The 14,513-nt window shown below is 39.3% G+C and overlaps 2 protein-coding genes across 10 annotated transcripts in view; both read right to left on the bottom strand.

Moving 5' to 3' along the window:
* Nucleotides 1–437: 437 nt before the first annotated feature.
* On the bottom strand, nt 438–7,962 carry LOC122777732 (specifically androgen-regulated gene protein-like). Its single transcript, XM_044039158.1, has 4 exons — nt 7,842–7,962; nt 4,533–4,705; nt 3,369–3,531; nt 438–2,963 (listed from the first exon to the last, which is right to left on the bottom strand). The coding sequence occupies exons 2-4, from the start codon at nt 4,635–4,637 to the stop codon at nt 1,519–1,521; spliced, it is 1,713 nt and encodes a 570-aa protein (XP_043895093.1). The 5' UTR covers nt 4,638–4,705; nt 7,842–7,962; the 3' UTR covers nt 438–1,518.
* A 1,510-nt stretch (nt 7,963–9,472) lies between these two features.
* Nucleotides 9,473–14,513, bottom strand: part of LOC122777730 (ankyrin repeat and SAM domain-containing protein 1A) — a 35,154-nt gene continuing 30,113 nt past the window's right edge. For 7 of the 9 annotated variants that reach the window (XM_044039149.1, XM_044039150.1, XM_044039153.1 and 4 more), the window contains 2 exons: nt 13,463–13,645; nt 9,473–12,053 (listed from right to left, as the gene is read on the bottom strand). In XM_044039149.1, the coding sequence (XP_043895084.1) occupies nt 11,937–12,053; nt 13,463–13,645 (300 nt within the window). In that variant the 3' untranslated portion in view covers nt 9,473–11,936. The remainder of the gene's footprint in view (nt 12,054–13,462; nt 13,646–14,513) is intronic. The other 2 variants (XM_044039151.1, XM_044039152.1) reach the window with 2 other exon arrangements.

Here is a 14,513-nt window from a genome sequence, read left to right as displayed (position 1 = left end):
ACCTTTTTTTTTACACAAATTCTAAAAACTATGTAATAATACAACTACTGTCATATCCATGAGCTTTATTTATCAGAATCTCCAAATAATTTTTCCACTTGTTATTGTTCCCCTCCCCCTTATCTCTGATAACTATCAGGAGCTTTAAATATATGTAAAACAAAAAGATTAGAAATGGAAATGTATAATAATAATAATACAAAAAAATGCTGGGTGTGATCAAGAAAACACAAAGGTGTGCAGGGCAGGGCTCAAGGAATCCCTACAGTGACGCATTTGGCACTGATGGAGTTATTCAGAGAGAACACACATAATCAGTGTGTGGCTTTAACTGCACAAGAGTAATTGATGTACCTGTGCTCTGCTGCAACCCCATCAAAATGCTGTAAAGTTTTCCAACTTTAGAAACACAACAAAAACAATGTTCATTGAAAAACTTAAGGTTTGCACAAGTCATGCTTTATGCTCCATGGTTTATTGTGTTCGACAACCTGACGTAAATGACTCAGAGACGTATTTTATAAATTGAGCTCAGTTGTCACAGCAGTAGGTGACCTCAACATCAAATGGAAGAGGACAGACTGTTTGTCTTATTCCCGGGCGATAAAATATTCTTCAGACAGTCCATCAGCTCATATAGTAAGTGTGCCAGCAAGAGCAGCGAGGCTGTTGCGTAAAGGCTAAAACCAGAAAGTGAGAAAACAGGTTGCACAAGTCTCGCTTCACATCAGATAAAGGTTGCTGAAGCAGAGACAGAACACCAGTGGCTCAGTGTGTGATTTAACATGACACACGATCACAAGGATGTTTGTGACCAAAGCACAGACACACTACACAACACTGCCATTAAACGTGTGTCACTCTGCAACAAAGGCAACCCATATGTTTGTGATTCTCATCAACCAAAAGAATGCAAGTAGTTGCCTTGGGTTTTCAGTGAACTATGGTCTGGCACTGCACATTTTTAGTTATTCAAACCAGCAACCTTCAGTTATGATCCAAGGTCAAGCAACTGGACCTTCTTGAGTCAAGTTGAAAGTCAAGTTTCTGAAGATGACAGAGAACATTCACAGATGTGAACTAAAACTAAAACAAACAATGAAAAGTACTTTATGGTTAATTTTTCTGGATCACAAGACACAAACATTTAAAATGCCACATTTGGTTCCCAGCCTGTTACAAGTAACAGTATTTAATTTACAATAAAACACATAAGCAACAGTGAGAGAGTGAGTGATATCCAACGAGTGCAACATGAATGAGAACTGAAAACAATGTACATGAGGAAGATATTAGTAAAAGTAGATGCAAATGTGGGTATGGCAGTATTTGGTTGATGTCGGGCTGGCTCTGGTTATACTAACTTGATGCAGCAGAAATGAAAAAAATGCACTAATATGTGGTTAAGATGCTTCCTGAAAGGTCTGTAATGGCTTCATCATGTGTATGACAAGAATTGTCTGAATGGAGTTGGTGGTGATTAGGTGAAGAGTAAGATGAGGTGGCAAAGCATCAGCATTAGTCCCTGAGCAGCCCCAGCTTCTTCAGGGCCTTGCGACGGTCCTCTTCATTATCTGAACGTGGGCAGATCAGCACACTGATTCCCTCTGATCGAGGCAGCTTAGAGTCCCTGTGGGCAGGCAGGGACCTCCGTGGGTCGTGCTCTTTACTGGTGGCACGGCCCATCTGCACATTTTCTCCTTGAGCGCTTGGAAATTCTTTCCTGCTCCCCAGAGAGGCAGGGCGTGGCCGACTGTTTCGCAGCTGACTGGCCATATTGAAGTCTTGACTTGCTGTAGAGCTGCTTAGTTCCAGGCCCGAGCGTTCCAGGGTGGCTGATTTGACACCTGTGATCTTGGGTGGGGTTAAATATTTGGTCAAAGTAGGAGAGTTAAGATGAGGCATATTTGCCTCTGCATCTCCATTGTCCTTTGAAACATGTTTGACAGCAGACGCTCCATGAACTGGCAGAGATTCTGAAGGGTCACTGAAAGCAGCAGGTACTGGGAAAATATCTGGAGCTGAAGGATTAACTGATGGAGACGTAGCAGGAAGAGGCTGTAGAGGGACAAAGACAGGGGATGGACTGTTGACATAGGTGTTAGATGGTGTTTGTAGAGCTGCTGGGCTGAATGGAGAGGGAGGAGCTCCCCATGATCTTCTAGTTCTGGGAGATTGTGAGGGAGATAGAGAGAATTTGGGGCTGAGAGGAGGTCCTGAAACTGCCTCGTCACTTTTTAGCAGGCCAAGTTTTCGGAGCGCCTCCATGTGGACTCTCTGCGGGTCCAACAGCACCTGGTCATTACTAGTGGTTACCCCGTTGCCTTCAGAGGCAGTCGCCGGTGACCTGTACGATTTCTGAATGTTGGCAGGAAGCTTCTTAGGCTTAGGCGCCACAGCAGGTGGACTTCTGGGCTCAGCAGACTCTGGAGGAGGACTCCTTAGGTAGTCAGATGGGATGGCCAGTGGACTCGGACAGGGAGACACTTCAGGTGACGGCATGCTTGGACTTTCCTCGGTCAAAGACGAGCTGTATGAGGTTTTCTTCCCAGAGGCTCTCTGACGAATCTGTTCCAAGTCAACAGTTGTTAATGACTTGTTGTTCTTTGTACCTGCAGATGGAGGAAAGCGTTTGACTTCCTTTGGGTGTGCAAGAGGATGTGGTTCATCCATGAAGTCTGAGGGAGGAGGAATCAGACTCGGATCCATTCCAGAAGCCTCACTGGACTTATCTGGATGAAGATTGTTACCTGTGACAATTATAGGATTACCATTTGCATCCGTAGTCACACACAGCTCAGGTCTGTTAACAGTGACTAGAGGTTTTGGTTGAGTGACAAGGTTCACTGGTGATAGGAGATCTTGTGTATTGGGCTCAGAAACAGGGTGGGACTTTGGTTCAGAGATTTCAGACAGAGTATGATGCTCTACTTCTCCAAATTTAGACATAAAACTGGAAGTGTCTAAAAAAAGAAAAGAAAATGACTCCAGTTAGTAAACAGGACTGAAGACAAACAACCATCAAAGGCTACATCCATATTGGTACATTTAAAACAGCACTTTCAAACACTGGGCTTGTGCGTGCCAATATAAACAGGAATCAGATTATCTACTGGTATTTGGTTACTTAGATGCAGGAAATACAACTAACAAGAAACAGCAACAGTGAAAAAAATAAAAGCAGAGTTGCCGTTTTGAAAAGGTGGAAGTGTTACTTACAGCTTTTTCTAATTTCCCAGTTTTAGTTGCCTGATAACTAAAACAGAGTGGACACTAGGTGCAAATGTACATGTACGTATGTGTTGCATATTAAAACTAAAACACATTAAGTTGCCAGAGAGTATGCAGAGCAGAACAAATTAACATACCGTTAACTTTTCCCTGATCCATTTTTCCTGCCTGTAAGCCAAGATCTGGTTCATCGTTTGAGATGCCGCTGTCCTCCTGTATCTCCAGAGCCTCGATGGTTTCCTCCAGATACATGATACATGCCCTCTCTTCTGCAGATAAATGCTCCATACTGTCTTCACTCTGCACACACAACAGAAGGTGCATTTTACAAAGTCAGCGCAACCTCATGAGACACAGTATGTAGCAAAACCTTATAAAGGATATATATAATAAAAGATTTGTACAGTATATATTGTCAGAATCGGTTTCAAAGTGACAAAAAAGTTGACATTGTTTTTAAATATATTGTATAAATATATATAAATATTTATGTCATTTATACAGAAATGGAAGTCTAAAAAGCAGTGACATTTTATTCACAGAAGTATGTTTATCACAATAAAGTAAGGCCAAAAGGATCAAAAGACACACTATAATTGGAACACATTTGCAAGGCCATCGGTCATGGTGACCTTGACCTTTGACCACCAAGTTCTGATCAGGTCATTGTTGTATCCAAATGAATGTTTGTGCCATATTTGAACGCATTCCCCCAGAGGTGTTTGTGAATGCCTAAAACATTCTGCCTCCGGACACTGGTTATCGCTGGGGTGGTGGAATAATACACAGCTGCAATTTGTGAGAATTTCTCAACACTTCAACAATCTCTGTCCTTTATATAACCCTAAACACAACCATGATACAGAAGTAATGAGCAATAGGTCAAAGTTGTTTAGGGTTCAAACAGCTACAAAGGAATGAGTAATTACACAACTGGTCCTGCTCCTCCTGACTATCGTTCATTCTTTACAGACATGTCTGGAGACTTGTTTCAGGTGACTTCATGTAGTTCCTGTGAACAGCTTAAGATCTTCTCCCCGCTGGTCAGCCAAAAAAAACCCAAAACCCTCAACTATCACTGAAACCACTTTAAGGCCTCTCTAGCAGATTTACTCCCTCTCATTAACGCTCACTGTACAGTCTCATATTGGCAGTATATGCTCATGCACACATAGTTGCAACAAAAGAAATTAGATTAATTGTCAGATTTATCAATAATAATGTGTTGCAAAATAAACAGGTGAGCTACAGGGGTCAATGAAGAAGGTGACTGAAATGAGATAACCTACAGCAGCACTTACATAGCCAGAGTTCATGCTGATTACACTTTCACAGCTACCAGCACTGTCCATATTGCTCAAGGATTTAGTGGCAACACCGCCTGGCCATGAGTCACTCTTCGGCATCGCATTAGGAAGACGATGAGAGCAGGAACTAGTCTTCCCAGTCCTATTTGTACCTTGTTAGAGTCAGTCTGCGAAGAAAAGATTTACACACTTTTACTATAAAATGCTGATTTGACTTACACAAATCAAAGCGAAGCTTAACACAAAAGGTGAAACAAAGCCAGTTTGAAGACAAAAAAACCCATCGTTAAAGAGATCATTAAGCTAAACCACCACAATTATTTATACAATGATTCATTAAACCTTTCCATTACTTGGATTAATTAATGCTATTAATTACAGCTCATAGCTTAATGATCGTCACAGTGCAATTATTTTCATAATGCAATTATAACATGACAATAGGCTTTCAAGCTTTGAGATAACCATGATAATAAATGAGCCATTACATAAGATAGTGGGTGAGTTAATGAAAAGTACAGATTTATGCTTAGTTTACAAATCTATTACACACATTATTCACTGTCCCCCTGTCATACAATATGTATGCATGTGATATAGAACACTAAGATGGTCAACTATTTACTTTGACACGCCAGTCATTAAGATTCCTTTATCAAGTGTAAAAATGTTCATCTTTGTTTGTGAACAGCCATGACATGCTCTCTCCATCATGTTTAATCTTTTAATGACAGTGGATGTACTGGATCATGTAACCGTTCTTATGTTTCCTACCCATTAGCTTATGTCAGGTCTGAGAAAAATGTTGTCAAACAAAAACCACAATGGATTAATGACTGGTTCATCATCCGGTAGAGGCATTTTCAAAAAAATGTCACCTAAGACCTGGTGATTTAAAAACAAATGGCATGCATTTATTTTTTTAAAGTTCATTCTGTGTAAGTGCTTACAGTGCCAGAAACAATTTACAGTTAAGACATGAGAAACTATATGATCACTGATCAAGTTCAAGCACTATTAGTATGAGTTTGGTTAACTGGGTCACGCAAATACAATGTACTGTATTCTTCAAAACCATATATTCATCATGTAGACACAGCGGCACTATCAGGTTGTGGGTGTGTTTGTGGAACGACCAGAGCAGAGTTATTGTTCTTTTATCTTAAAGAAAAACATTTGAGACATAGAAAGTTACCAAATACAAGTTAATCTTTATAGGTCCGTTTTATCTGCTTTCCGTCTGTTGACAGTTGTCACTGATGTCATTCATGTGTGATTCAATAAATCTTTCTAATAATAGACATGGTAGCATCTTCTCATTCATGTCTCTTGCATGTTTCTTTAATGCTCTGCATGTACCCGTGATTAAAGCCTGTTTTATCAGATGATGAACATCATTCATTCGCAGATGTTCTTGCTGATTTATGGCCTTTTTATGATTGTATGGGGTAAATTGCATATTTGATTCTTTTTTATTTAACCAGATTTCCTCTGGTTAAATAAAAAAATAATAATTTAATAACTAACTAACTACTATAAATAATGCGGGGAAAAGTTTTGGCTGTTGGAAATGGCATATTTATTCATCATCATTACCTTCACTGAGAAGGTAGTAATTAATAAATGAAGCTAACTAATAATCAAGTTAATTTAGGTAAGCTATGTGTGTCTGCTTATGAACAGCGTACATCGAAAAGTAAACGAAAGATCTCAATGAAATCTTCTGGGGATGAAGGTCATGGTTCAAGGAAGACAGATATATTTTGGTTGTAACTTTAATGGATAAAATCCAGATGTTTGTTAGGGGAGTGTATGTTGACACCGTGGAAAACGAGTTTCTTCAGTGCTTCCTCTGGTTTATAGATGTTCATGTCGATTTATGTAATGATGTCAAAACTATTTGTCCTTCATATCACTTTGATTAGCACTGTTATGAGGTCATTTAGGTAAATAAACTCTAAATGCCAAAAGCAAACAAGAATTCTGGAGAAATAAGGGCCTCTCTATTGCAACAGGATGATGAGGGGAATCAAAATAATGCATGTTTTTCTAAACATAGAAACAAACCGAGTTAAAAGTGAAACACAGATTCTTAAATGCTGACATTTGCAGTCACACCAAGCACTTGTAAAAGTCACTGACATTGTGGCACGTTGACGTGATGACACAGCAAGGAAACCTATGGAAAACAAGTAGATCGCCAACACCCACATTTAAACATGTTTGCTAGAAACACAAGCTTGTTGACAAAGCAGCCAATGGGCTACAAGAGAAAGCTGTAATAGCTGCTAATTACAGTAACCTCCCGTAGGCTGTTCCTGATCAGCAGAGCAAGACAAATGTCCAGACTGAAGCAGCCAACACCTTCAAACTCTGAAAAAGGCAGCACACCTGTAGGGCAGTAGTGGGGAGGATCACTACACCCAGAGCTGAGTCAGAATTTAATAGTGACAGGAATGTCACTTTGCTTGCTTGCATGTCTTTTAGATAAACAACTCTTAAAATCAGCCAAGTGCGACTGATGTGACTGGGTGTAAAAACCTCGGCAGAAAAAACATTTCTTACACTCGACTTCTTATATGCCGGGGGATTTATCATCTACAATGTAAGGTCAGTCAGTCAAATAAGTTGGTTAATGATTAACAGTCAACAAAGGTTCATGGTGAACACCAAGTTTGCGAAACTCTCAACCTGCTGCAGAGAACAGAAATATTTCATTAATGTTTAGCTTGGCAGCCCATCCCACCAAAGAGACCATTATTGACATCAATGTGCAAATATTTGAACCTTTCGACTGACTCAATGCCTGCTCACTAAATACTGAGTGATTAAGCATTTCTGAACAATGTGTTATTACTGTAATACAATACAAGTTTCCACTGATAGTCAAAAGGAGTGTTTTGATGAGAACTTCACCTATTCCTCCATTTCTCGTCACCTAATCTGGACCTAGAGAGACTGGTGATATTTCACACAGGACACCATGATATGCAAATAGGACAAACAAAAACATTCTCAATTCAACAGTGTCATCAACTACAGGGAAAATGTGTTTGTTTGTTTGTTTGTTTTGGGACCGTGAGTGCATTGACTTCCATTTACTTGGACAGACAACCCAAGACATAGTCCCTAACCTGAACCATAACTAGTTAATGCCTAAAACTAAAATGAACCTAATTTTGAAAGAAACAAAGAAGCACTGTTGAACTAAACAAAGACGAACCATTTTTTGTTTTGTTTTCTAAGTCATTTCACATTTTTAACTCATAATTTGACAAAGTAAAAAACTGCTCTCTTACTTACTTCGGGTAAAAGCTGCGGCTGTTCCTGTACAGAAACAAAGCTCATTCCATGGCGTCACTGAAGGGAACCTGTCCTTTCCCTGTCTGCTACTCCTGCTCCACACTGCACAGTGAAACTGCGACTACAGGCAACAGACACGACAGGTGGGAAGTGATTACAGCCAGGTGAGCCAATTAGCTTTCGGACAGGTTGGCATGTGACCAATCAGCCAACACCTGACTGTGACGTTTCTAAGCAGGAGCCATTTTTACATAGATACGAATCTATGTTTATAATTTTAACATACACATAACTATGTTAGAAATCTTTCAATTGTTATTTATTTGGCAAATAACACACTAAATTCACTGTAAAACTGTATATTTGACTGCATAATAACAATAACTATAATTTAGCATTAAAACAAATATAATTTCAGTTAAAGAGCTTGTATATATTGGTGTATAAACCATTACAGAAAAATAAAATATTTCCATAATACCAATGCTGTAAATGTCAGGCAGCTGTGGTATAAACCTTACATAAGGTGGTGGTCTAATACATGTTAAACACTGTATGTAGATACTGTATAGATATTATGCAATACTTAGATTTGTCGAACAAATAAATACGTGTGACTAAAGTCTCGGAAATACTAACACTGGCTTTCATTTAGGAGTCTAAATGCTAGCTCTTCTGTTTTGAGCTAATGACAATGCTAGCATGCTAACTTTAGCAGTTCTAGCATAAAATAGATGCAATCGGCATTAACATTAGCGTGTCTTAATAGAGTGGCACCATACAATACCAAGTTCATCTATGAATTTTCTACATTTAAAATGAACACCTTTCACAAATAGCATCATAATTCGATCAGATTTTTTATTTTATGATGCTGAGAAATGTCACGTTTCAAAACGTAGGCCTCATATTTACCTTGATGCGATGCAGCCACAGCTTTCCATGATTCAAGTACAGTTGCATAACCAGAGTAAACCTGATATATCTATTTTATCATCAAAACAATAAGCATAGAAATAACATTTTATATTGCTCCTATACATGCCTAAATGTCATGTCAAAGCTAAAGAGAATTATGTTTTTTCAGTAGCTACATTCCTTGTTTTTTTAAAACCCATTAGCATTGCTCATAAATAAATAAAAAGGATTTAACCATATTACTTATACAAAAGAATTAGTTAGAATTCATTTAGTCATAGCTGTGAACATTTTATTCTAAGAAAAAAAGTGCAATACCTGAAAAAAATCTCGACATGGATACACTTTAGTAATTGAATTTGCGAGACCAATATATCAGTATAAAATACAAGGCTGTGTTAAACATTCATATTTGTCACTATTAAAGAGCCTTCAATGAAAACAAACATAAATACGTTTGTTCTGTTAAAAGATACTGTTAGTTGCAGCCTGTACCTTCTGCAGTGGCTCGTTGTTTAGAGTGACAGTTGAGGCTATGAGGACATTTCACCCTCAGCTTGTGTGTATGATAACTTGCAAGTTTGCCCGCTCTCCTCTGAAGTCATCAACGAAAGGCATCACCTGATCTGTGATTGACACCTGTAGTAAATCTGGCAGACAAATGGCAAAAAGTTCTATCGTAACATTAAACAAAACGAGAATATAAGCAAAGAGACATTTCTAATTGCTCCATTTATTAGTTGTACAATTATGAAAAATATTCATATAAAAGACTGGAAGCCCAAGATTATTTACAATCTTTTTTCCGAAGTGAGGTCCCTCTTCTGAGTCATTTTTCTCAGCCTTTTTTTTTCTTTTTTAATGACAGGGTATTTATTCACGATATGTTTAACTTTATAAGACATAGGCCTTTTCTCTGTTTTGACAAACGTCAAAAATTTCATACATACATACATACATATACATATCTATATATATATATAGAGATATCTATAAAAGCAAAAATCATTCAAGTATCAAAATACAGACTGCTAGATTCATGTACAATATCATTCTCATCATTGTTGTTACTTGATTAGTCCCAGAATATCTCTCCTGATCCTTAGCAGAATGTGCAAAAGCAGAATGGGACCAGGCTGATGGCCGAAGGTGCCGACACCAACGAGCTGAAGACAGTGTACCATAAAGATGACGTACTGGCCTAAACAACGTACCACATATACAATAACAGTTAAATCAAAGGACCTGACTATGTACCCATAAACAAAAAAACGTACCATTAACAGTCAATGTACTAAGAGTTAGTTAGCAGAGACACGGTATGCCCTATTGTTCTGTTCTGCAGCTAAAATCTGAAGAAGCACCAGCCTGCATGGCAGGTTTGGTGAAAAATCTTGGCTAGATTACTTTAACAAAGACGTCGCTAAGGAGCGAGAGAACTAAAATGAACCACGCCTGATCCAGTTCCTGCATTAGGACACATCACTGTCATATAAAACAATTAAAACTTAGAAACAGAGAAAACCTTTAAATCAAATAAAAGCCACTCCCTGTTGTGTCACAATAAAACAGTGTCTGTAGTGTCAGTTATTTTGTCCTGTCTGAGTTTGGTTAAACAGTTCCTCCCATGCAAGCAGTCACTGTTTATCACAGTTGTTGGATGAGAATCAGATGATTATAAAGAGACGCTACAGTGTTTAGATAAAGGACCGCTGGGAGTGTGTACCTACAGTGTGCGGTCTCTTACCATTACTTTGTACCTTTGTGGCATAACACAAAAATTATACGTTCCTCATCTTAACCACTTCCTCTCTGGCATCAGCTTCTGCAGGTACATGTCCTGATGGACAGGAAGTTAATCAGGTGTACGCGTATGTGGAGCAAAGTGGTGAGGTCATGTAAACGGACGGAGTGAGCATTGTTGGAGGCTTTGTGTGTCTCTGGGCCCGTGTGTTACTGTGGATGAGCAGCAGGTATGATCCGGCTGGTGATGCGATCTGCTGCACGACGGCACTTTTTCAATTAAACCTCCTACCCACCATGCAACAGGGCTCTTTCTTTTTGGCTGGGAGGGCCCACAGTGTTCAGCTATGGGGAAGGGACACACACACACACACACACACACACAAAAGAGTGAGGTTAAAAATAAAGTTGAAATAACACCAAACAAATGGACAATGGATAGTGATGGATTAACCCCCACATAATGATTAACTCCTTTCACTGGCAACAGTGAAATATTAACATAGTGTCTTTCGGCAAAAGTAAAGGCGATGTTGACAGGATGAACAAAGAAGGCATTTGTTATGAAAAGAAGAGAAAAGACAAGACTGATGAAAGATGCACTTATTCTTACACACTTGGGGATTTGGTAAAAGAGTTTAGTTCGAGTAAGTTCACTCCAGGAAGCATCAGGTTCAGATCCTGGTGTTCTGATTGATAGACAAAGGAGGGCATGTCAGTCTTGATCATGGACCATGAATATGTGGGTCCATACTATCCTCTATGCCTTATTTAATCATTAGTCCAACAGACCATATCACAGTGTTTGGATCGTATCCTCTTTTGGCTCCAAGTAAACAGCTGACACTGTAAAACCTCCTCAACTAATCCTGTGTCACCACTGAATAACTTCAAAACCGGTATCCCGAATTAACTAAAACAATCTGCGACTTTCCCACTGATGCATAGAATTACATGACCAGTTTCCCGGTTCCGTAGGGAAACACGTCCATCCAGGTACAAGGATGAGTGCTGCGGGTCACTCCTGGCTGTAGATAAATCAAGATTTTCCCAGCACTCAAGGGGTCAGGAGTTGAAAGATCAGTGACAAGCCTCAGAGTGGCCGTCGCCTAATTGAGCAAGAAAAGCACCAAGAAAAAAAAAGAAGAGCTTATCACTGAAAGTTAATATCAGGAAGCTAACTGCGGGGGAAGAAAAGAAAGCAAGGCAAACAGAAAGGTGAGTAATAGAGTGACGGTGAGAGGAGGGGGTTGAACTAGCAGAGTGTTGTAAAAGCAAGGACATGTGACGCGACGGCTGAGTGGAGATGTGACAGAGGGGATGCAGCCCGAAGACAGAGAGAGACAGTCACAGTGAAAGGCACACAAAAAAGAAGGGAAGGAAGAGGGGTGAGACCAGTCCCAGGTCGAGAGGTCAGGAGGAAGAAGGGTCCACTCAGAATATGGTGGTCTCATACTTAGTGCTGATAGTGCGCTTGGATTCCTTGGGGTCCACAAGCCACGTGGCGCTGCCCTGGGACTGAGCGTCTCCCTCCTGGTCCACAATATCACCCTGTGAAATAAGCAATATGTAACCATTTTATTAATTATTATTAACACAGTTAAACACCATTTAAATGTAAATGTGAGTAATCGATAATGTTTTTGTCAACTGTGGTCACCCTTAAAAACAGTAGTGTATAAACAGATATTGGCAAACAATGTTGGTAAATACATTTTAAAAAGCACTTCTGAAAAACAGTAACACATTGTGATTTCATCACTGAAGAAGCCTCCATATTCTTTTAAATGCAGTCTGTGCTCAGTGCATAAAACCTGTTCTGTCTTACTACCAAACTGTCTCTAGAGGGCACTCAAGTCAAAGGTAAAATTCTCTAGGATCATGTATATGGAGTTTAAACAAGCTCTGATATATATATATATATATATATATATATATATATATATATATGTATACAGAAATCTTCACATTCTCATGTAACTCATATTGTACTTTAAAAAATAAATCTAATGTACGTAAATAAATGAAAAGAAACTCAATACAAATACAAAATAAATTCTCACAGAAAATGGGCAAAAAGACAGAGTGGATGCTGGGCTTTTCAGGGAAATGAGAGCAGAAGAAAAAAGGGAACGCACACGAAGAATGGAGGATGGAGATACGACAGGATGAGGAGACAGCACCTGAGCCACAGGGTGGGAAGAGTACAGCGGTAGGAAGGAGGGACGGTGGGTGGTGCAGGAGTAACAGTTACAGCAACGACTGTCGAGGGGAGGAGAGTCCTGGGATACATGAACACCACCAGGAGGAACCAAAGGGGGAAAAAAGAAGGGAAAGAGGAGGAGGAGTAGAGGAAGAAAACGAAAATGATCCGACACAAATAGTTTGTGGTTGAACGGCTTACAGGTGTGGATGTAGCTCGGAAGGGCGTACTTGGGATTAAATAAAGGTTGAAAATGTTTGTATTAAAAAAAAAGACAAGGCAAATAACACTGAAGGGATGATAAACATTTCACAGTCTTACAGGATGCTGAGTTCATGAGGCTGCAGACGGACTTGTACGGCGAGCTCCTGAGGTTATCTCGTTTATGTTTAACACAAGCTCGTCTCGTAGTGGTTTAATGCTAATGTCATTATGAGGATATGCAAAAATAAATTGAGACTTATCTAATGTGTTTGATTTTTTTGACAAAGAAATATAGCATGCATTTTAGTGATGTGTATATATATATATATATACATATATATATATGTACACATATCTATATATACACATTTTAAAATTAAGTTAAAATAGCATACAGGAAGTTCTTTTATTCTATAATGAGATCAGAGTCTCGCAGCCCCTTGGCCATAATCAACTGACTGTTTGCAGTTGTACTCATAAATCATAAAAATGTCAAAAAATATTTCTTTACTTTTGAAGAAAACATTGTTGTTATTTTTTGCAAACAACTCACCCCTGACTTGCGCACACTGCTGCGTGGTCTGGGAACAGGTCGGCTGGACTTGAGCTCAGAGACCTCGGACCCTGGTCCTACAGGGAGGGTGTGGTGGTGTTTGTTCCTCTGGGCCTGCAGAGCCAGCTGATAAGCAACCTCAAACGCCTGGCCCAGGGTCAGGATAATCTCATAGGTTAAGTTCTGAACAGGAACAAGAGAGAGGGAGAGGCAGAGCAGGTAAATATTGTGTTTTGTTCGCTGTAGAAACATTGTGCAAAAACAATATCAGCTTCTTTTCCTTAAAAAACCTTTCCCAAGACAAACCTGTAAAACATAGAGAGGTGGCATTTATATTGTGCAGCAGCAGGCGGCATTTTCCCTCAGTACCTAAGATTGTATTATATCTGCTGCTGCACTCTTCTGCGATATCCTGACAGCCTGAAAATGTGAAATATAAGTGCCTACAAACTGTTGTTGATGTTATTATTCTGCCACTGACTAAGGCAGCGTTTGTGTACAACTGCAACACAGGGGCGGGCAAGAAGGATTCATGCCATCAAAATACTCAACAACCAGGTTTTTTTTGAGCAGTAGAATCAATTCTGCAAGTTTTTTGGGGCACCTCTTTGTGTTTTCCTGACATACTCCAACCCCTTCCGCAGCATGCTCGCTTCACAAACACAATGTTGCCTCCGTTTGTTTTGACATAAAAACCACTATACTGACAAATACAGAGAAGCTTAGTCAGTATTTTGACAAGAAAAACATTAGTTTAGAAATAAAAATTAAGACTACATAGCTGCTTAGGAATTCAAACTATATGAAACTGGTGTTACTTTACAATTGCAGAGCTCTGAAAACATCTGCATTTCTTTTTTTTTTATTATCTAGAACCTGTTTGCTTAATGCCTGGATTTGTGCTCCTTCTTTGTGACATGAAGAATGTGTCTGGTGGATGTTCACAGTGGCAAACCCCACATAGGAAATCACAGAGATCAGAGCGCTACAGTAACGACAGGAAACTGTTGTCATGCTGAGTGCCGTCTGAATGACTCTAGCTGTGTTATGA

The sequence above is a fragment of the Solea senegalensis genome, linkage group LG11, assembly GCF_019176455.1.
Source record: "Solea senegalensis isolate Sse05_10M linkage group LG11, IFAPA_SoseM_1, whole genome shotgun sequence".
In the NCBI taxonomy this organism is placed as follows: domain Eukaryota; kingdom Metazoa; phylum Chordata; class Actinopteri; order Pleuronectiformes; family Soleidae; genus Solea; species Solea senegalensis.
The sequence above is the reverse complement of the archived record's forward strand: the minus strand, read 5'-3'. Positions and strand labels throughout refer to the sequence as shown.

Bases quoted from the DNA above. Each gene is read 5' to 3' on its own strand.
- LOC122777732 (XM_044039158.1), bottom strand. From the start codon at position 4,637: ATGCCGAAGAGTGACTCATGGCCAGGCGGTGTTGCCACTAAATCCTTG. The intron at 3,532-4,532 runs GTAAGTGCTGCT...TTGTGTGTGCAG, and splicing joins TCAGCATGAACTCTGGCTAT to AGTGAAGACAGTATGGAGCA. The intron at 2,964-3,368 runs GTATGTTAATTT...TTCTTTTTTTAG, and splicing joins GGATCAGGGAAAAGTTAACG to ACACTTCCAGTTTTATGTCT.